General features: G+C 36.9%; 1 protein-coding gene and 1 long non-coding RNA gene across 2 annotated transcripts; both read right to left on the reverse strand.

Annotated features, from left to right (window-relative positions):
- Nucleotides 1-36: 36 nt before the first annotated feature.
- Nucleotides 37-4,780, reverse strand: LOC136260664 (uncharacterized). The gene is made up of 3 exons (XR_010703633.1): nucleotides 4,668-4,780; nucleotides 306-581; nucleotides 37-151 (listed from the first exon to the last, which is right to left on the reverse strand). It is a non-coding gene; the product is annotated as an uncharacterized lncRNA (long non-coding RNA).
- A 135-nt stretch (nucleotides 4,781-4,915) lies between these two features.
- On the reverse strand, nucleotides 4,916-22,616 carry LOC136261113 (adhesion G-protein coupled receptor V1-like). The gene is made up of 26 exons (XM_066055081.1): nucleotides 22,607-22,616; nucleotides 22,188-22,322; nucleotides 21,929-22,132; nucleotides 21,740-21,877; nucleotides 14,047-14,250; nucleotides 13,860-13,997; nucleotides 13,608-13,808; nucleotides 11,832-11,972; nucleotides 11,584-11,781; nucleotides 10,694-10,831; nucleotides 10,438-10,644; nucleotides 10,237-10,374; nucleotides 10,153-10,185; nucleotides 9,915-10,106; nucleotides 9,728-9,862; nucleotides 9,467-9,667; nucleotides 7,979-8,131; nucleotides 7,726-7,935; nucleotides 7,528-7,671; nucleotides 7,278-7,478; nucleotides 7,090-7,227; nucleotides 6,837-7,040; nucleotides 5,563-5,934; nucleotides 5,369-5,506; nucleotides 5,117-5,317; nucleotides 4,916-5,061 (listed from the first exon to the last, which is right to left on the reverse strand). The coding sequence occupies exons 1-26, from the start codon at nucleotides 22,614-22,616 to the stop codon at nucleotides 4,916-4,918; spliced, it is 4,320 nt and encodes a 1,439-aa protein (XP_065911153.1).
- Nucleotides 22,617-23,062: the final 446 nt, after the last annotated feature.

Consider the following 23,062-nt stretch of genomic DNA (forward strand, 5'->3'; position numbering starts at 1 on the left):
ACAGGTGACCATTCTCCATCATCTCCACATTGTCTGCTGATAGTGACACCAGAGCGGAAGCTGGAATGTAGTTCAGAACATCGCTGAGTCACCAGTTGATTACGTCTACTAGCAGGCCAAAATAGACCCCCAGAGAAGTCATTTTCACAAGCTAAATGATAGTTCACAAAACATGAAGTATGTATGCACAGTCTATCTAATTGTACCATGGGAGCATTATTATCTGCTTAGTGATTGTACTAGTACACACATTACTATTACAAGTGCAACTAAGTGGAAATCTTTGTTAATGACAACACGCTTACTTTCAACAACAGTTACATTAATTGACAGGTTAACTGCTGGAGCGGCAATGCAATGATAAATCCCACTGTTGTTCACACCTGGTGATTCTATTATTAGATTATGATTACGATCAACTGGTGAAAAGGTTGTCCCATCTACAGTATCACTGATACCATTTCCATTGTGTATCCAGGAGAGTGTAACAAATTCTGGAAACAGTGTTGGATTACATGACAAAGTGATAGTTGTTCCTTCTAATAAGATGAGTGATGAAAATGGTCTTTCAAGTACAATGTCTAAAATAAAGTAGAGAAATTAAATTCATTATGTTCTGTGTATGATGAATAGATTTACAAAAGGTTGTATGAAATAATGAAAGAAATTGAGAATACAGTACTACTGTAAAATGCATTACAGATAAATATACTATATTAATTTTACTGCTACTTAGTTAAACAGTTGAGATACCCTAATACAGCAGTCACCTACTCTAATAATTATATGTCAGGAAATGCTGATATACTCTAATAAAACAGTCAGCTCTCAATGATTTTAAAAGCAGAATTTTGCACCTAATGGGCTTGCATTATTCATAGGTATAATAGGCTAATTTCAAAACATAATTGGTTCGTGCTGGCCATGAATGCTCATGCCAGTGCTTGAAGTGTGATCTACTACAGAACTTGAGTTTGCGTAAAGAAACTTTCAAAGAATTGTTTCCAAATTACTAACTAGTAGCTATGTTACTTATCAAATGGTACGGTAGTACCATTTAAGTAGGCATCGTCCAAAAAATTTGCACGCCGCCCAAAATTCTGCCTCCGAAAATCATCCTAGAGACATCTTACGTGACGAAAATCACCTTTACAGAATAGTACCAGTCCATATAATATATAATATATTTACAGGTGGCCAGATATAGATCTTTAAAAATTGCCAAATCTCGAATTTTAGTCTCATTGCCTGACTGCCTGACTGACTGACCACAGTTGCAAGGCTAGAGACCAAACGCCATTTTATGCCACAATAGCAAACTCACCAGTGGGATGTGCCTTTTAGGGTTCCAATGAGTGCAGGCCCTCTGTGCTTTGTCTTTTCTTTCATGTTCAGGCTGCTTGTCTTCTTCTTTATCCAATGAAACCATATTGAGGCAATAATTCTCCGTATCAACATTTTCTTTCAGATGCCACAGAATTATTTCAGAGCTGGATTTCAGAAGCGTTTCAGTCACAGCGCTACTATTATACCAGTTACTATAGATATCTGCAACTTCATGATGGGATCCCGTTCGCGATAAGTTTGTGACCACATCCATCAAATAAAGATCTAGGTGGACTAATAGCGATAGAGTGTGGAGACCACACCTCTTAACAAATCTAGTAATTTACGTAACAGTAAAGAAGATGACCTCACCCCTTTTTGGTCTAGCTAGCTGCACACCCCTTGGCTGACTCGAGATACTCTAATACAACAGTCACTCTAATCCAACAGTCATGATACTCTAATACAACAGTAATGTGTGATATTCTAATAGAACAGTCACAAGTTACACTGTAGCTAGCTGTGCTACAACAAAAAAACTAAACAAATTAATTTAAAAAATTGTTAATTGAATGTGCCAAAGTAGGGACTTTCCCACCGAGCCATGCTGTAATACCATCATTGTAGTACTGTTTATGTAGGAATCCCCCCGAAAATGACGTGCATTGCTTAAAATGCTGCCTTTAAAAATCATCCTAGAGACATCTTACGTCATGAAAATCACCTTTACGGAATAATAGTAGTCCATCTAACATGAAACACAGCATTAATAACAAGAAAACACTTACTGGTGACCGGATATAGAATTTTTTTAAAATCTCCAAAACTTAAAATTTCGTCTCACTCACTGACCACAGTCACAAGCCTAGAGCCCAAACGATGCAGTGCATGGTCACCATTTTACGCCACAACAAACTCACCAGTGGGATGTGCCTTTTGGGGTTCCGACGAGGGTATGCCCTGTGTGCCTTGTCTTTCCTTTTATCTTAAATCAGGTTGGTTGTCTTCTTCAAGCATCAAAACCATACCGAGATGTATTTTCCATATCAACACTTTTCTGTAGACACCACAAAATTATTTCAGAAAGCACTTATGCTGCTGAAAGAGCGGGGTGCTTATAATTTCAAATGTTGCACGTGAAACATTAAGGCTGATACAGTATTATTGTACTGTATGATGCAGGAAAATCACTTTTAGTTACACACTGTAAGCCATAAGTTGTACATGTGCTGGTATTAAAAATTAAATGCTGAGTTGTCATTTTGACTTTTGCCAATGCCTGGATTGCAATTGACAAGGGGGGACAAAGACATTTGTTACTTAATAGACAGACTGATACTCGATGGCTTGTTTCTCTGAACACACTGACTCAGCCACTCAGTGTTGGACGGCGAGATCAGCGAGTGATTCATGTGATTGGATAGTACTTGAGTGGAAATTGTATTACTTCATCCTGTTAGTCGAGACTAAGCTCCTGACAACTGAAAGGGCCTGTTCGTCTGAACAACTTCCGGCCTGGGGGAATAGAGCACGGACCATCCTACTGAGACAGGTCATAGATCTGAGCGCCACTGCTACTACAATCAAAGGTAAGCTATGCACGCTACTATGGGCCTATGTGCTTCCAATTTTGGCACAGTACGTACTTTAATAAGCTGCATGGGAACTTAATAGCTAGCTATATAGTTTTTATGTCACTTCATGGTAGTGTTGTCACGATATATCGATACATCAATAGTATCGATATAACAAGGTAGTGATATAATATGATATAGCCAATCAGTTATATCGATGGTTGCGCAATAGAGGCGCAGCTTAGTATAATGATGTAGGGGTGGCCAGACATATGGTATATTTGGCATTTAATTAAGTTATGCGTTGATGGTGTAGTGTGGTAAACAAGCCAACCCCAAAGTAAACTGGGAGGTTTTAAGGTATCTGTGTAGTGTCAGCCACTTGTCTCAACTGTAAAGCAGTAGCAAAATGCATTAAAACCTGATAAACAAGAGTAGCTTTTGCTTGTGGTATACATCCAACTTAAATTTAACCTTACAGTGAAGAGTATGCATATGTTTGTTTTGCAAATGTTACAGTTAGTTCTATATCGTGATATATGTTCATATCGTGACATGATGTAATATGTGACCGGATTTCACATAACAAGGCTTCCACACACACAAAATCAAACTTACGTTTTACCAGAAAAGGATTGCTGGTCTAATACACTATCATATTCCACTCTGTATTTCCTTCAGGACTGGCAAGTCTGGTTTCTGCAGCAGCTATCTTCCGACCCTGTCAAAGCCATGAGTGGAAGATTGGTGCCATTAAATGGCCATGGATTTGTTGTAATGGTGTGTAGTGAGCTGGGACTTCACAGAGAGCTCACCAATAGTGTTCCCAATCAATTAGGAGTGATTTGAGGGCCATAGAGGGCCCAAACGTGGCCTTTGGACTCCATTTGTTTTCTTGCTCCATTTTATACTCCTATATTAAGCCCACCCACCGCCCTTATTATTACCGCCTTTGATATTATTACCCGCTTGAAAAAAGCTGCCAAAACAGGGCATATTTTGTGTATCAGAAACTTATACACCCAGCTAATAAATAGATGAATAATTGTTGCAAATTTTGTTTGCACAGCTGTAGGCACTGGGAAGTTACTACACTATGATTACTTAAAATTGCCATATCTCCTAACGAAGCATTGTGCGTCGAAGCTGGGTTTTGTCAAATTCAGTCACATATAGAGTTTTTTTATATTGTGGCAGCACTACTTTGTGGTTGTTATGTGTGTGTTTCTTATTTGCTACAGCTAGCCATTATGTAGTACAACAACAAAAAAACCCAGTAGTTTAAAAATTGTTAATTTAAAATTGAAGTAGGGTATCTATGCAATAAAAAGTAGTGAAACAAGAGATGAATGATGATATTACAGTATAGCTTGGTGGAAAATTCCCTACTTTGGCATTGAACAAAATTATAGCAAATGTGCCAAAGTAGGGACTTTTCCACCGAGCTATGCTGTAATACCATCATTCGTCTCTGTTTCTCTACTTTTTATTGCACAAATCCCTACTTCCATTTTAAATTAACAATTTTTTAAATATTCATCTCTTGTTTCACTACTTTTTATTGCATAGATCCCTACTTAAATTGACAATTTTTTAAAATACTAGATACTACTTTTAGACTATAAACAAGAAGCCATACATTGCATGCTTTGCATATTAAAATTGATAGCAAAATGAACCAGAAAATTACAAAAGGAGAGTGGCATTAAGATTGACACAAGGTTCCCACATCAAAACAATACATGTATACTTATTTAACAAACTAACCATGAATATCTATAATCAGTATTACAGCTTCAGTGGGATTGCCTTGCAAAACAAAATTTGGTGGATCAATTCCCACACTGAAGTGTTCTATCCCCTCAAATATTTCATTATTGAGTATTGTAATATCAAACACTTCTGTAACTTCTCCAATACCAAACGTGACATTACACGACGGAGTACAAACATAGTCAGTCCCTTCTGTATTTCAGAAACCAATTAATAATATTTAGCACTATTTTCAGAATATTTCACTTACCAGTGGCATTAATATCCATAGTGTTTGCTGGTACCATGATATCAAATGATGATGGATTGCTGAAGTCCAGTGTTAGCTGTACAATTTCTTCATTTTCATCAATCAAATATGTTGATTGGGTAAACTGTACAGTAATAGCTATACACACAAATATCATGATGAGAACTGGAACTTTATTATCATCAACACTTACGATCATCATCTTGTATAGTCACTACTACAACACCACCATCTGTGCTGATCTTAAGTGGAGTTGCATCAACATGTAAGGAAATACTGAATGTCTCTGTAAGTTCAAATATACTATCATCCTTCAATGTAACATTGAATTCCCCATTGGTATCACCAGCGGGAACAGTGATATTGTGTGGCATAGAATCATAATCAATACTCCCTGTGAAGTTACTACAGTTAAAAGATTTAGCACAATAAAAGCAGCACTTACTATATGCAGTGATGTTATTGCTTTCAATTAGTACAGTGGTATCAGTGGATGACGGGTTACTGAAGTTGACTATCAATTGAACTATTCCATCACTTTCATTAAAATTGTACATCGGTTGATGAAACATCACGTTAATTGCTATAGTTAACAACATTCATTATGTACAACATGTAATATCTATTTGTAAAACTTACGATCATTATCCACAATGGCAACAGTGATATGGTCAGGGCTGCCGTTTGTCACATTGTTGGGGTGGGAATTTGAAACAATGGTAAGACTAAATGTCTCGTCCTCCTCAAGTACACTGTCATCACACATCGGAATATCCACAATCCGTACGGTCACATTAGCTGTAAAAGTGACAGCGTATACTCCATAAAGGTAATCACTTGCACCGCCGGCTTCCAAACATTCGCTGCTATTCACACCCGTTGCAGTGATATCATTAGTAATCACATTGATGATAATATCAAATGATGATGGACTACTGAGAGCTAATATAGGTTGTGCCCTCACATTCTCATTAAATTGCAAATTTTCTTCACTGAATCTCACTGTAATTGCTACAGACACAAGTATGTAAATGTATGTAAACATAATAAAATGACAATAGGCATTATACACATAATCATGTACCACATGTCCTTGTATATTAAGCTGTCTGAGGATTAAGTCACCACCTAGGTTGGGATTTTTCTACCTTCAACAGTTTTAATATTAAGTTTCTGACTCCCTGAAACCTATAAAAGCCGCACTTGATTAATGCCTGCCTTGATTATAAGCTAGGCAGTTTCCAGTACATTTGGAAAATAACACCTGGTCTCAATGAAGTATACTGTTAGTGGTTTTAGTTCTATCCCTTTTTTGTCAAACTTATTAACACTAAGTTTAGAGCCATCTAAGGCTGAAGATGCTACAAGTGATTATGTGTGTGAGCAGTTAGTGTGAGTCCACATACAGCACATGCAAATAAGTATGTATCATTCTGTGAATGCTATCCCACTAGGGACCTTTGAGGAGGCTTAAAGCCTACGAGAATACAAGGAGTCAGAAATGTGTAGCTGAAACATGAAGAATTCAGGAAAAAATCCCAGACCCAGTTGTGACTTGATCCCCCGCAACATGCAGTCTAGGCATGCGCCAGAGGAGCCACAACAACCAGGACCTGAGATCATACAACTGTTATTCAAACATTTTAGGTACACTTCTTTCTGTAGTAGACACATTGTATAAAAGTCCTCTACACTTACCATTACAATAATGGTAGAACACCACAACTCAATTTCAATTAAATGCCAGATGCCACTCAGGATTACACAAAATAAATGCCTAAAGACCCTATATCTACAAGATTGGTTAAAATGTTGGGGAAAAATGAAAGCCCATGCAGGCTTGTATGTGAGGAAATATGGTACTGTATATATCTACACAACCACATAGTACAGTAACTACTAAGACTCCTTACGATCATCATCCAATATAATGACCAGTGCCTGATAAATACTTCCAGTGAACACATCAAAAGGAAGTAAACATGAATCAATTGTGATATCAAACATCTCATCAACTTCCAAAATATTGTCAACAGTAATTGAAATATCATACAATGTCTCAGTTGTATTGGCAGGAAATGTAATCATGTATGGCCCCTGTTCATAATCAATATCACCTGTGTTGTGTGTCAACATCATAAATAGTTGTTGTATTGTGTCACTTACCCAGAGCAGTTATACCAGTGGTATTGATGATTACAGTTATTTCAAATGCACATGGGTTAGTGAAAAGTAGAGCAAATTGTATTTTTGTATCATCCTCTTTTACATAATATAGTGAGTGACTGAATTCAACAATGATGGCTATGTGGCAAATGAAGTTTAATATCTAGTAATAGTGGTTGTTAACTTACGATCATCATCTATTATGATTACTGAAGTAGTATCAGTTGATATCCTATCACTAAGTGTTGGATCATCAATAGTAATTGTTATAATAAATGTTTCATTGTATTCTAATATGTTATCATCATACACTGAAATGTTAAATGAAACACTTTGTGTTCCAGCAGATAATACTAGACTATATGGTCCTGATCGGTAATCAACACCTCCTGTAATGTCACAACATTACAATACATTTTATACACGCACAGTACCTACCTGTTGCATTAGTACCATCAGATAATACTTCTACAGTTAAGTTAATTGATCGTGATGTCTGATTACTGAGGTTTATTTCAAGATGGACTTCTCCATCAGACTCACCAACCATATAAACTGACTGATTAAATGTCATCCTTGCAACTATGTAAAATAGATACAGAAATTATCTGAACACATATTACTAAACCTACTCACCAGTACTATCTATAATAATACCAGTAGCAATCATTTCAGTTCCAGCGACAATCACATCACTTATTGATAAAGGAATGGCAAAAATAAAGTCAAGTTCTTCCAATGGTTCTATTATGTCATCTTCAGTAATTGGTACACTAATTTCAATTCTGGTAGTTCCAACAGAGAAAGTGGCCAACAATGGTGTTGATGTGTAGTCCACTCCATTACCTGATAAATTAACATCACCACATTGCAGCTAAACACTTCTTACCTTCAGCAGATAATGGAGACTGCTCAGAAGGTATCACTGTTATAGTAATGTCACTAGAGGAGGTACCTCCACCCAGAACCAAAACAATTGTCATATTTGTGGATGACTCTGAATCCATAAAAGTTGATTGAGAAAACTGTACAGTCAATGGCCCTAACATCAATGAAATTAGCAAAGACAACAGCTTCATAAAGGGTATAAAATTAGGATAAGTAGAATTCTAGGAATACAGATGGTAACAGAAAACAGGAACAGGGATGACTACCGAAAAATTCCTGTGATGGTCATAATGTCATTATACAGGTTGGATTTTACAGTACAATGTTTTTTTGCAGCTTCATTGTTTGATGTTTCAGTTGGAACACTCTAATAGAGCCAACAGTTAAGACTGTTTTGTTAATAACTATCCCACCAGGGACCTGCATTGAAAGTAAGCCTATCAATTTGATGGACTATAGCTGGTACAAGCAATGGACTGGCTAAGTTATGAACACTAAAAGCAATAGCTACTCATTTAAAACTTTTAAAAGATTCAACCATGAACTATGAAGAGGTTTAGCTAACTGACAGTACCTGCATATGTACTCATGATATAGGTCACATGATGGGATGTGTGGCAGCTACAGTATGCTTGCCAAGCTGGAACTCCAATGAGGAGGCTATAGTCATGTGGCCCCCTCATTAAGCCGCTCCAACCTAATAAGCATACCACTACATTCTCCAGCCTATAATATGCAATGTCAGTTAACTAGAATACTTTGTAAACCGTTAAATAGTCCATCAATTCACAGGCTTTCAATGCAGGTCCCTGGTGGGATAGTTAACAAATTGCTTGACTGCTCTATTAGAGTATTTTAATGCTGGGTGACTGCTCTGTTATAGTGTTTCAATAACATTGCTCCAAAGAAGCATTGTGTAAATTAACTTTGTCAGACACCTTCCATTGATAGTTCCTGTTACTACTTTCTGTTCCCATCCCATTCCTGTTATCCTAGAATTCTACTTACCCATAAATTGATATGACAAGATGTTACAAAACCATTCCAAATCACATACAATTCATAAATGGGTAGCTACTCAGTCATACTACTGAATTTATGCTTCAGATTCCTCAAACTTAAACTATGTAAATGAGACAGGTTTTGAAAGTTGTCTTTTTGTGACAAGATTGAATGACAACTTCTGGCCTTGGAAATGATTTTGCTTGATGGGGAGCAGTAGCACATCATTGAATTGGTAGTGAAGCTGGTCAAACATTGTGTGATTGTACATTTTATGCAGATAGTTGGACTATAGATTACAGGGGTCTATGTAATTTAGTAACCAGAAGGCCCTGTGTTGTGGCACCTAAACAAAGCAAAGGTGCTACTACAGAGCCTAAGGGTTATTAAATTGTGTAGGCCCCAGTGGTCTGAAATCTATAGTAAACATAAAAAAGGTTTAAGCATTTAGACACCTCCAAAATTCACCACAAAGGGTACAACTTACAGTCATTGTCTATAACAGTGACTATAGCTTCACCAGGACTGCCAATGATCAGAGTTTCTGACAGTGATAGGGATAAGATGGTTAGCTTAAACTCTTCTTGTGATTCAAGTATAGTGTCATCTTTAATAGTTACACTGATTTGTACACTAGTCATTCTAGCTGCTAATGTTACATTATGTACTCCTGATCGATAATCATCTCCTGCAGCATTGGAACAGAAACACATGGTTTTACAGTGAAAACATTAAATTATGTATGTACCTGTTGCAGTAATGCTACTAGTTTCAACTTGTAGGACTGTATCACTGGCCAGTGATACACTAAGTACTAGCACAGCTTGTAGTAAACCATCACCCTCATTAATCTCATAAGTTGATTGACTGAACATTACCACACCTTTACAAGTATGTTGTATTACATGAAATGTAGATGTGTGATAATTGCTTACTAGCATCATCCACTATTGATACCATAGCTTGCTGAATATTGCCTAGAGTTACATTGGGGTGTAAAATATCAGATATTGTAAGGTTAAAAGATTCTCTTCCCTCTGTTACTCCATCATCATTTAGTGTAATATCAAAGGATACCCTAGTTACCCCAGCAGGAAATGTAATATTGTATGGTCCAGATATGAAATCTAAATACTGGGCTGAAGATTATAATAAACAATGCTTTGTTCTCACCAATGCTGTTATCAGACACAAAGTCAGGACCACCTGTGGACAAAATTATGCAACTTTAGAAACTTGAATCTTGTATATAATTACCTGTTGCTTTGTTGTTGCTACTAATAACAATCACTGTTACATTGGTATCAGAGGGATTGCTGAAAATTAGTTCAGGTCTGGCCACTCCAATATTTTCCGCAAAAGTGTACAGTGATTGGGAAAAGCTAACGACAATTGCTACAGAAAATGAATTTGCAATGTGACACATACAGAATTATCTGCTTGAGCTCCTGAACTTACCATCATTGTCAATAATTAACACCATAGTCTGATTAGGGTTGCCAACACTGACATTGGTGGGTAAAGAGAGTGGATTAATTGTTAAATTAAAGATTTCAAAACTTTCAAGAATGTTATCATTGATAATTTCAATGCTGAACTGATAACTAGTTCCTCCAGCAGGAATTATCAAGTTGAAAGGACCAGAATCATAATCAATACCTCTTCCTAACATTAATATTCCATGTAATACTCATTGGTTATTAACCATGCTTACCATATGCAGTAATATTGGTACTTCTAACTTGTACTGTAATATCATTTGATGATGGATTAGTTAGAAGTAGTGTGGATTGGATCATTCTAGTATTCTCATCATTTGTGTAGAGTGATTTACTGAAGTTGATACTGATAGCTACATTAAAGCAATACACAGAGCTGATGACAAGCTAAAGCATACATGTGGGTCGCACAATATCAACTTGTTTGCATTGAATAATACACCCTCCAATAAAACAATCAGGACGTAGTGAATTAGTCTAATAGAGCATTAATGAAAATGAATAAAATTTATCTTTTGAACATTTTATGGTCTGGGTTTACAAAAAGACACACATGCAACTTGCAGTCTTATTACATGTTTACCAAGTAGTCACCCATAAATTATGATGACATAATATTGAATATAATAGATGCCTGAAGCATAGGTATAATGAATAAGTGGACTTATTGTGCCATACTTGCTGGTGAAAATACATGTCACTGATAGAAATCATACTCTAATAGAATAGTCAGTGACTATAATAGAGAAGTCAAGTAGCTCTTTGACATGACTAGTTTACTAATGGGATACATTACAAAGCACCCAAGATGTTAAAATTTTCACAAGCAGCAATACGTTTAGTTTTAAACAGTTTTTCACAAACCCAAAAGTTATTATTATTGTAAGTTATAAATTCGGAATAATAATTACGAGCATAATAGTGTTAATTTTTCAGCATCACATATTAGAGGATAATAGGGTGGTCTCTAAGCCAAGGGAGTCTAAGAACTTAATAAACACAGTGAGATTAACGAAACCGGGGAGCCTAGAATGTACCTGGATAAAGGAACATTTATCTTTTTAGAAAGCATTTAGTTAACTCAGTGCTATGTAACTATACTCACGATCATCATCAAGTATCAGCACAACAGTTGTTTCCTGATCACCAGTAGTAACCGCATCAGGTAGTGATGATGAGTCAATCACTAAATGAAATATTTCATCTCCTTCCAGCAAGTTATCAATAGTTATTGGAACATCAAATGTGACATTAATCTCAGTGGCATGAACAACAATATCATATGGTCCAGGATTGTAATCATCTACAGAAGCTTACACATATTTTAAGGACAAATAATATGCCTTTACTAACCAGTGGTCACATTGATGCTAATACTTCTAACTTGTATAGCAATATCAAATGCTGATGGGTTACTGAGGGTTATTTCAGGCTGAACCAGTCCGTAATCTTCCTTAGTAATATATACCGCATGGCTGAAATTCACTATGATGTCTAGTTACAGAAAGCAGGTTGAGCATTATAAGGCTGAAAGTACACATACACCTCTTTGTGCATATAAAATTAATCATACAGTACGATGGTACTGTGTAGTAGGGACCACAAAGGAGTAGGTGTGGCCCACGAAAAAACATCACCCAAAAACCAGCCTCAATTTTCCCTGACAACGATGGGGCAGTATTGGTTAGGTAAAACTAAGCCCAAACAAGCTTTTAGATTGACCCAAAACGCTTTCAACAAGTTGCTACGAAATTAAAAAAAAAATTATTAAATGGAATTTTCTACTGACTGACTGCCTGACTGACTAACTGATTCCTTCAGACAAGCATAACTTGATAACGGCTAAAGCTACGGGCTTGATTTTTTTCACTGTTCGAGATTGCTTCAACTTGAGAGGTACCTTTTGGCATACCGCAGTATGCACAATGCATTTACCAGTGTCCTCCTTTGTGTCCCATTCCTCTCTGCTGACAGCGAAAGGTGGCGATTTTGCTGTGGCATGTGATGGCTTCCCTTCATAATGGAAATCATCCTAGTGGCTACTTTGATTGCAGAGGCGCTTTTCAAACAGTTCTTGATTCGTAACGCTGTGTAACAGGTTGAACATAGTTGACAACAAAGCATAATGGATACTTCACTTTTCAGATGATAATTAGTATCTGGGGCGCGTGGCGCCATTTATTTTGATGCGGTATGTGTGGGTTCACCAGCCATAATGATTACAAAAAAAATAACAAACAAGTATGCAAAAAATTTGAAATTTTCAACTAGAGTAGGGACCATAGCACATCGATAAAAAGTACTCAAACAAGCTGGAGTAGTGCACAATATTAAATCACAGTAAAATAATGAGAAGTGATATATCCCTACTGTGCTCAAGATACCATAAGAAGAGCACAGTAGGGATATAACACGTCTTATTGTGATTTAATATCGTGTACTACTCTAGCTTGTTTGAGTACTTTTTATCGATGTGCTATGGTCCCTACTCTAGTTGAAAATTCTAAATTTTTTGTGTACTTGTATAACTAGATATAATAAACAGTATATAGTACTAGTGTATTTAAGAAGAATGAAGTAGGTATTCATGCAATAAAAGTTGTGAAACAAGAGATATGATTGATGGTATTACTATACATCTGTGTGGAAGAATCCCTACATTGATACATACTCAAAGCTAAAGTAGCAATCCAGTAGTCTATTGCTTCACTTTTTAGTTTACAAGTGCTGAATATTTTACCATTACTGTGCTGACCATATTGTAATAATCTAAGAGATTTAAATAAATTTTATGGTGTCTATATTCGTTCCTGTAAAGAAAAGTGTCAATACAAAATGATAAAGAGAATTGGAGGTGAAAAATAAAGGCAAGATAGAGAGAGCAGATGTTTGTCAGAACCTCAAAAGGCATTTGCCACTCTAGAGCTGTTTCATGCAATGGTGGTGGTTGTATTAAATGCATTTAGCATTTAACTTTCATCAGTAAGGCAGATTGGCAGGCACTACTTTCTTTTAGGAGTAGGAATTCCCACAGTACAGTAAGCTACATACTTCACCATTTGACCATTGCAATACCAAACACTTTTATCTATTTGTATTTCCTTTTATGGATAGGTTACTAATACTTACTGTCATTATCATTAATAACTACTTGTGATGCTTGATTATTAGAGAATATTTCATGGGGTGATGAGGTTGAATGAATAGATATGTTGAAGGTTTCACTATCTTCTAATACATTGTTATCAATTATGACAATGTTAAACCTTCTCCTGATCATTCCAGCAAATAATGTAACATTGTATGGTCCAGTATCATAATCATCATCACCTGTAATAATATAATACTATTAGTACTTTATCTGTATGACCTATTGTATACCATTTGTAGTGATGTCAATGGTGCTAACTTGTACTGTTATATCAGTCATTGATGGATTACTGATTACTAGTTCAACCTGTACCATTCCACTGTCCTCATCAGTAATATATGTTGACTGATTGAATGTGATGGTAATAGCTATGGTATTTATATATACTTGATATGAAGATTATATTGAAATACTTACAATCATCATCCAATATCACTACAGTTGTTGTGTTCCATTTACCAACAGTAACATTATCAGGTACAGATGATGAATCAATTCTAAGGTAGAATGCTTCATCTCCTTCCAATATATTGTCAGTGAATATTGAAATGTTAAAAGTCAAATTGACTACTTCAGAAGGTATCACAATGTCGAATGGTCCAGAATCATAGTCAATGTTTTCTATAGAATTGTCACATGTATAGCATGTAGCAGTCAGAGATTGCGTGTTGTGTGATATATACAAAGCCTATAAAATGCAGCCATGGTTATCATGAATGCAGGGGTGAGAACAGTACTCAAAAGTGGTGGTGGTGGTGGTGGTGGTGGTGGGGGTGGGGGGCAAGTCATGTGGGATGGCTGTAAGTTACAAAGTGTTTTAACTGTACCATAGTGTGCAAAGAACACTAGCATGTGAAACACATGCCAATACTAGAGGGGTCTGGGGAATACTCTCCATAGGAAAATTTTGAGATTGAATCTGAGAGCATTTTCAGTGGTACATGTATACTTCAATAGGATACTCCTATTAGCAATGACTATCATTAAGATACTGTACAATTAAATACATGAAGCCATTTCAGATCGACTCATGCTCTTGATTATGTATCAAGACACACGATAGTGTGTCGTGCGGCCCAAGAAGTCGGCGCGCCACACCGTGAGTATATTAACAGGAAGAAAGAAAACGCAATTTTCACACCTATGTAGCTCTGTGATCCCTTATCCGATTGGAACCAAATTTGCTGGAGACGTGCCGCCCAGTTAGGGTAGTCTACATACCAAATTTGAAGAAAATCGCTCCAGCCATTTCCGAGATACGAGCGAACAAAATTTCATTTTAATTTCTTCGTTTTTTCTTCTTCTTCATCTTGCACACTTCGCCATAAAACACGAATGCGTGCTCGGATTTGGCTGAAATTTGGCACACTTAAAGGGCTCATTAAGGCGGATCTCCGTACCAACATTGGTAGGAATCCGATGAACATTCACGGAGTTATGACCGATTATTTGCGTAAAATAAGGTCGAAGGTCTGTCACGCCTACAGGGTAAACGCCTTGGAGGAATGAGTTGAAAATTGATATGTAGATGGAGCAACCATCGTAGGAGTGCCTTTTTGTGGTTTGAAAGGAATCGGGATAAAGACCACGGAGATATGACACGAAACCCAACCTGTGTCAAAATTACGCGATCGATTTTTATGAATAAAAAAACTATTACTTTTCGTATCTACCAGGCAAACCGCTTAGAGCAACGAGCTGAAAATCAGTATGTAGCTGGAATAATCATCATAGAAAGTCCTTGCAGTAGTACAGAAGAATCGGATTACAAATCACTGAGTTATGATTCGAAAGGCAACTAGGTGCAGCAAATGCGAGATCGAGATACTCTAATAGAACAGTCACCCTAATAAAGCATTCAGCTGCATTTATAATTTACTCAGTTATATTATATTGAAGTTATTCTGTAGGGAATTCAGCTACAAACAAGTCACCCTGTAGTCAGATCAGCTAGAAGAAGGTACCTAATAGAGAGTTCAGCTACAAATAAGCCATCATGTAGAGAGTTCAGCTCAAATAAATCACCCTGTAGAGAATTCAGCTACAAACAAATTGCCCTGTAGAGAGATCAGCTAGAAGAAGTTACCTTGTAGAGAGTTCAGTTGCAAAGAAACAATCATGCAAAGAGTTTAGCTACAAACAAATCACCCAGTAAAAAGTTCCGCTATGAACAGATCACACTGCAGAGAGTTCAGTTAGAAACAAGTCATCCTGTAGAGAGATCAGCTAGAAGAAGTCACCTTGTAGAGAGTTCAGTTACAAAGAAACAATCATGCAAAGAGTTTAGCTGCAAACAAATCACCCAGTAGAAAGTTCCGCTATTAACAGATCACACTGTAGAGAGTTCAGTTAGAAACAAGTCATCCTGTAGATAGATCAGCTAGAAGAAGTCACTTTGTAGAGAGTTCAGCTACAAAGAAACCACCATGTAAAAGAGTTCAGCTGCAAACAAATCACCTGTAGAGAATTCAACTACAAACAAATCACCGTGTAGAAAGATCAGCTAGAAGAAGTTACCTTGTAGAGAGTTCAGCTACAAACAAATCACCCTGTAGAAAGTTCAGCTACAAACAAGTCACCCTGTAGAGAGATCAGCTAGAAACAAGTCATGCTGTAGAGAGTTCAGCTAGAAGAAGTTACGTTGTACAGAGTTCAGCTACAAAGAAACTACCATGTAGAGAGTTCAGCTGCAAATAAATCGCCCTGTAGAGAATTCAGCTACAAACAAATCACCCTGTAGAAAGATCAGCTAGAAGAAGTTACCTTGTAGAGAGTTCAGCTACAAACAAATCACCCTGTAGAGAGTTCAGCTACAAAGAAACTACCATATAGAGAGTTCAGCTGCAAACAAATCGCCCTGTAGAGAATTCAGCTACAAACAAATCACCCTGTAGAAAAGTAGATTAGCTAGAAGAAGTTACCTTGTAGAGAGTTCAACTACAAACAAATCACCCTGTAGAGAGTTCAGCTACAAACAAGTCACCGTGTAGAGAGTTCAGCTAGAAGAAGTTACATTGTAGAGAGTTCAGCTACAAAGAAACTACCATGTAGAGAGTTCAGCTGCAAACAAATCGCCCTGTAGAGAATTCAGCTACAAACAAATTACCCTGTAAAAAGATCAGCTAGAAGAAGTTACCTTGTAGAGAGTTCAGCTACAAACAAATCACCCTGTAGAAAGTTCAGCTAGAAACAAGACACTCTGTAGAGAGATCAGCTAGAAACAAGCCACCTGTAGAGAGTTCAGCTAGAATAAGTTACACTGTAGAGAGTTCGGCTACAAAGAAACTACCATGTAGAGAGTTCAGCTGCAAACAAATCGCCTGTAGAGAATTCAGCTACAAACAAATCACCCTGTAGAAAGATCAGCTAGAAGAAGTTACCTTGTAGAGAGTTCAGCTACAAACAAATCACCCTGTAGAGAGTTCAGCTACAAACAAGTCACCCTGTAGAGAGATCAGTTAGAAACAAGTCATCCTGTAGAGAGTTCAACTAGAAGAAGTTACATTGTAGAGAGTTCAGCTACAAAGAAGCTACCATGTAGAGAGTTCAGCTGCAAGCAAATCGCCCTGTAAAGAATTCAGCTACAAACAAATCACCCTGTAGAAAGATCAGCTAGAAGAAGTTACCTTGTAGAGAGTTCAGCTACAAACAAATCACCCTGTAGAGAGTTCAGCTACAAACAAGTCACCCTGTAGAGAGATCAGCTAGAAACAAGTCATCCTGTAGAGAGTTCAGCTAGAAGAAGTTACATTGTAGAGAATTCAGCTACAAAGAAACTACCATGTAGAGAGTTCAGCTGCAAACAAATCGCCCTGTAGAGAATTCAGCTACAAACAAATCACCCTGTAGAAAGTTCAGCTACAAACAAGTCACCCTGTAGAGAGATCAGCTAGAAACAAGTCATCCTGTAGAGAGTTCAGCTAGAAGAAGTTACGTTGTAGAGAGTTCAGCTACAAAGAAACTACCATGTAGAGAGTTCAGCTGCAAATAAATCACCCTGTAGAGAATTCAGCTACAAACAAATCACCCTGTAGAGAGTTCAGCTACAAAGAAACTACCATATAGAGAGTTCAGCTGCAAACAAATCGCCCTGTAGAGAATTCAGCTACAAACAAATTACCCTGTAGAAAGGTCAGCTAGAAGAAGTTACCTTGTAGAGAGTTCAGCTACAAACAAATCACCCTGTAGAGAGTTCAGCTACAAACAAATTACCCTGTATAAAGGTCAGCTAGAAGAAGTTACCTTGTAGAGAGTTCAGCTATATACAAACAAATCACCCTGTAGAGAGTTCAGCTACAAACAAGTCACCCTGTAGAGAGATCAGCTAGAAACAAGTCATCCTGTAGAGAGTTCAGCTAGAAGAAGTTACATTGTAGAGAGTTCAGCTACAAAGAAACTACCATGTAGAGAGTTTAGCTGCAAACAAATCGCCCTGTAGAGAATTCAGCTACAAACAAATCACCCTGTAGAAAGATCAGCTAGAAGAAGTTACCTTGTAGAGAGTTCAGCTACAAACAAATCACCCTGTAGAGAGTTCAGCTACAAACAAGTCATCCTGTAGAGAGTTCAGCTAGAAGAAGTTACGTTGTAGAGAGTTCAGCTACAAAGAAACTACCATGTAGAGAGTTCAGCTGCAAATAAATCACCCTGTAGAGAATTCATCTACAAACAAATCACCCTGTAGAGGGTTCAGCTACAAAGAAACTACCATATAGAGAGTTCAGCTGCAAACAAATCGCCCTGTAGAGAATTCAGCTACAAACAAATCACCCTGTAGAAAGATCAGCTAGAAGAAGTTACCTTGTAGAGAGTGCAGCTACAAACAAATCACCTTGTAGAGAGTTCAGCTACAAACAAGTCACCCTGTAGAGAGATCAGCTAGGAACAAGCCACCCGTAGAGAGTTTAGCTAGAAGAAGTTACATTGTAGAGAGTTCAGCAGTTTAGCTGCAAACAAATCGCCCTGTAGAGAATTCAGCTACAAACAAATCACCCTGTAGAAAGATCAGCTAGAAGAAGTTACCTTGTAGAGAGTTCAGCTACAAACAAATCACCCTGTAGAGAGTTCAGCTACAAACAAGTCATCCAGTAGAGGGATCAGCTAGAAGGATCACCTTGCAGAGAGGTCAGCTACAAAGAAATCACCCTGCTTCATCTTTTCTTCTTCCTGTAGTAAGAAAAAAATGACAGGTTAAAAAGCCCTAAAGCCGGCCATAGGCCGGCTTTGGGGTATACAAATACAAAAAGAAGTGAAATCTAATCCAAAACAGCCAAGCTGTAAAAAAAGAGTGCGGCCCTCAAAAAGGCTATGGTGAAAAAAGATGTGAAATCCAAGGTGGCGGCCAAGAAATGGCTGTGATGGTAGGTTAATGGTAAAAATTTTAATAACAACAATTCAGTGAATTTGGTGCCGCTTGGTCTTGGCACAAAATTCACTTGAATTGTCGTTATTAAAATTTTTACCATTAACCTACCATCACAGCCATTTCTTGGCCGCCACCTTGGATTTCACATCTTTTTTCACCATAGCCTTTTTGAGGGCCGCACTCTTTTTTTACAGCTTGGCTGTTTTGGATTAGATAGATATATGTGTTAATGGAGAGAGATTGAATTAATTGTGTAGCAGGACTGTATGATTTTGCTGAATGTTCTATTAGAGAAGTTAGGTGATTGCTCTATTAGAGTATCTTGATCTCATGCACTCCCACCACTGATTCATGCAATATTCCATTCTTGTATAACCTTTAGCACTAATCCCAGTAAATCAAAGCAAAATAAGTTGGCTAATGACCACAATAGTTGCTTTACTTTAGCAACTGGGCATTGGAAAAGGAGGGCGCACTGATTTCTCTGCCCCTACATGAATGTATTTTACTCATCAACAAAATTCATTTCGTGTGTTTATATAAATCGCTAGGTCACAGCTGATCATGCCAGCATAACTTGAAGTATAACAGATGTAACTAAAAGCATCAAGTATTATACCAGCATTATACACATAGAGGAAAAATTTAATTATAGTTTGCAATGCATGCCCTCAAAAAAGTGAAAGCAAATAATGAACTAAATACACAGTTAACTGACTTTAGTAATACTGCTTGATGCATATTTTCCTTACTGATTACTTACTTACACCTCACTGAATATCAACAAGATACTCCAATAGAGCAGTCACTTACTCTAATACAACAGTCAAGGAACTTGATGCTCTCTAATAAAATAGTCAGCTTTATAGCATATGATCTCTAGTTTGAAAACTAAATTATGAAGATTATAGGAAAGATTTTTGAGCACTGCGTAAAAGCATGATAGGTTAAGATGGGAGCATACCGCAATATACAAATTTTCGAAGGACGTAATTTTTGTGGACTTTGCTGTCCACGAAATTGTCCTCCTTGAAAATTAATGATTATCAGGATTGGCTCATTGCTATAGAGATAATCTAAGTGAAAAATGAGTGATCCTTGAAAATAAAACTGCTGATAATTGTTAATCCTAAAAAATTATTTACCTTGAAAAAAATGTACGTATACAGTAGTAGGCAATGAATGACTACTACTACTACAGGCTAATAGGCTACAAACAACATCACTCATAATGCAATTTTATCTGTGTTTCTTTTGTAACTATTCATATGCTGTTTCGCCAAAGGATCAAAGGTTTGATAATACCAGTCTAATAGAAGGATATAATGCCTAGTCTGCATGGCCTGATTTTTGTCTTTGACAGATTATTTTACCAGTATGCTGCAGCATTAAGCTTTCAACAGATATGGCTATGTCATTATAAATTTTCAACTTCATCTGTCGTAAAGTTTTTGTCACATCTGGGTTTATGGCACATGACTTAGTAACCTACTGGCCTATGCGTATGTCTTTACAGACCTAAGCCTTTGGTCACAAAATCAGTCATTCGTTAATGCAGTCTTTAACTATATTGAAAAGGGAAAAGTACTTCAGCTACTATGGCACACCAAAACAGTTCTATTACTAGTATTTTAAAAATTGTTAATTTAAAAATGAAGTATGCAATAAAAAGTAGTGAAACAAGAGATGAATGATGGTATTACAACATAACTTGGTGGGAAATTCCTACTTTGGCATTGAACAAAATAATAATTATAGCTAATGTGCCAATGCCAAAGTAGGGATTTTCCCACCGAGCTATGTTGTAATACCACCATTCATCTCCTGTTTCACTACTTTTTATTGCATAGATCCCTACTTCACTTTTAAATTAACAATTTTTAAAATACTAGTTTGTTTAGTTTTTTTGTTGCAGCACAGCTAGTTACAGTGTAACTTGTGACTGTATCATATATGAATAACAGTGACTGTTCTATTAGAGTATCTCAATCTACCAAACGGGTGTGCAGACCAATAAGGGGTGAGGTCATCTTGTTTACTGTTAAGTCAAATAGCTAGATTGCACTCTATCGCCATTAGTCCTTATTTGATGGATGTGGTCGCGAATCTATCACGAACAGGATCCCAATTGCAAAGTTGCAGATATCTAGCTAGTATACCTCTTATAGTAGTGCAGGGACTGAAGTGCTTCTGATATCCAGCCCTGAAATAATTCCATGGCATCTAAATATGCTGTGAAAGAAAGTGTTGATATGGAAAATTAATGCCTCGGTATGGTTTCGTTGGATGATGAAGAAGAAGACAAGCAGCCTGATTGAAAATAAAAGAAATGATAAAGGCGCAGAGGGCCTATACTCGTCGGAACCCCAAAAGGCACATCCCACTGGTGAGTTTATTATTGTGGCGTAAAATGGTGACCGTACGCTGCTTCATTTGGCCTCTAGGTTTGTGACTGTGGTCAGTGGGTGAGTGAGTGAGTGAGTGAGACAAAATTTCAAGTTTTGGAGATTTAAAAAAAAATTCTATATCCGGTCACCGGTAAGTTTTTCTTGTTTTTAATGCTGTATTTCATGCTAGATGGACAAATATTATTCCGTAACGGTGATTTTCGTGGTGTAAGATGTCTCTAGGATGATTTTTGAAGGCAGGATTTTAGGCAGCTCACGTCATTTTCGGGGGAATCCCTACTTAAACAGTACTACCGTACCGTTTGATTATTATGTACTTCTCTGTACAAATGTTCACCTGTAGCATTCACATCAAAACTCTTGACTTTTATGATGATATCAGCTGATGAGGGGTTACTAAGAATTAATACAGGCTGCAACAGTCCAACATCTTCATCTACAGTGTACTTCGGCTGACCAAAATTGATAGTAATTTCTGTGTATTAAAATTAAAGCATTAAAATAATTAATACAAAATAATGATTACCATCATTGTCCACAATAACCACTAAGGTTTCAATGTGGTTGCCAGGGAAGATGCCACCTGGCAATGACGATAACTCAATTGTTAAATTAAATTCTTCAATTCCTTCTAGTAAATTATCATCGATTAGTGTAACACTTAAAAGTCCTGTAGTGATTCCTTTAAGCACAGTGACATTGTATGGTCCAGAATAATAATCAACATCATCTGTAAGGTAGTTACAGAATACATCATTATTGATAATGAGGGACATTATCCTTACCAGTAGCAGTGAAATCATCAGTATTAATATGCACAGTAACATTTACTGATAGTGAATTACTAAGTACCAGGTCGACTGCTAGTTCATTTTTTTCAGTAATGATATAAACTGGTTGACCAAAGCTGATGGTATTTGCTGTGAAACAATATAGATACATTAACATAACACTAAACGATTGCACATGAAAAATAAAAGAACAAGTACATATTGACATTATGGATATAACTTTCATCCTGTATTTTGGAAATCCAGGAAATACGATGTGAGAACTACACATGTATATCACTATGCAATTACTCTAAGCATGTCTTTGATTGTTTTCTATGTATAACTGAACAGATGCATTCAATGTTCAGATAATAGCATCAAATCCAACTGTATTTGCATGCATGCATGCACAATATATACCATACTCTTACCAGTAGTCATTGGTAGAGAAAATTCAGTGGATGTGAACACACTATATTGCCTATCTGGAAAAGAGTTTCTTCGTAAACGAGGAATCTACAAAGTCAATGTGCATATACATGTACCTACAGATATCCTTACTTACTGGTGCACTGAAAGAAAAGAATCTAACAAAAACACTATAATCTCTACCCTCTGTCAGAGGACCATTGTAGTCCAGGTCAGGAAAATCAGATATGCTTGCAGTCAGTGAGCCATTACCAAGTGTAAACCTTGTTGGGTAATTCTTAGCTGAAGTTTCAGCCACAATGTAAGGCTCATCATCACCAACAGTGAAGTATGTTTCAAATGACTCTCTGGTGGGGTAATCTTTATTGGTGTTTGAGAATAAAACAGAACTGCTAGCAGAACTAAGTCTCACTGCTATCACCCATGCATGACTGTAAGAAATGACATGAACTTAATTA

This window comes from Dysidea avara, chromosome 7, assembly GCF_963678975.1.
Source record: "Dysidea avara chromosome 7, odDysAvar1.4, whole genome shotgun sequence".
NCBI classification, from domain to species: domain Eukaryota; kingdom Metazoa; phylum Porifera; class Demospongiae; order Dictyoceratida; family Dysideidae; genus Dysidea; species Dysidea avara.

Coding starts and splice junctions, on each gene's coding strand:
- LOC136261113 (XM_066055081.1), bottom strand. Junction 11,973..13,607: donor AGTTATTAATGATAATGACA/GTAAGTATTAGT, acceptor TTCTGTAACTAG/ACATCATAGTGAATTTCAGC. Junction 5,062..5,116: donor GACTATACAAGATGATGATC/GTAAGTGTTGAT, acceptor TTGTGTGTATAG/CTATTACTGTACAGTTTACC.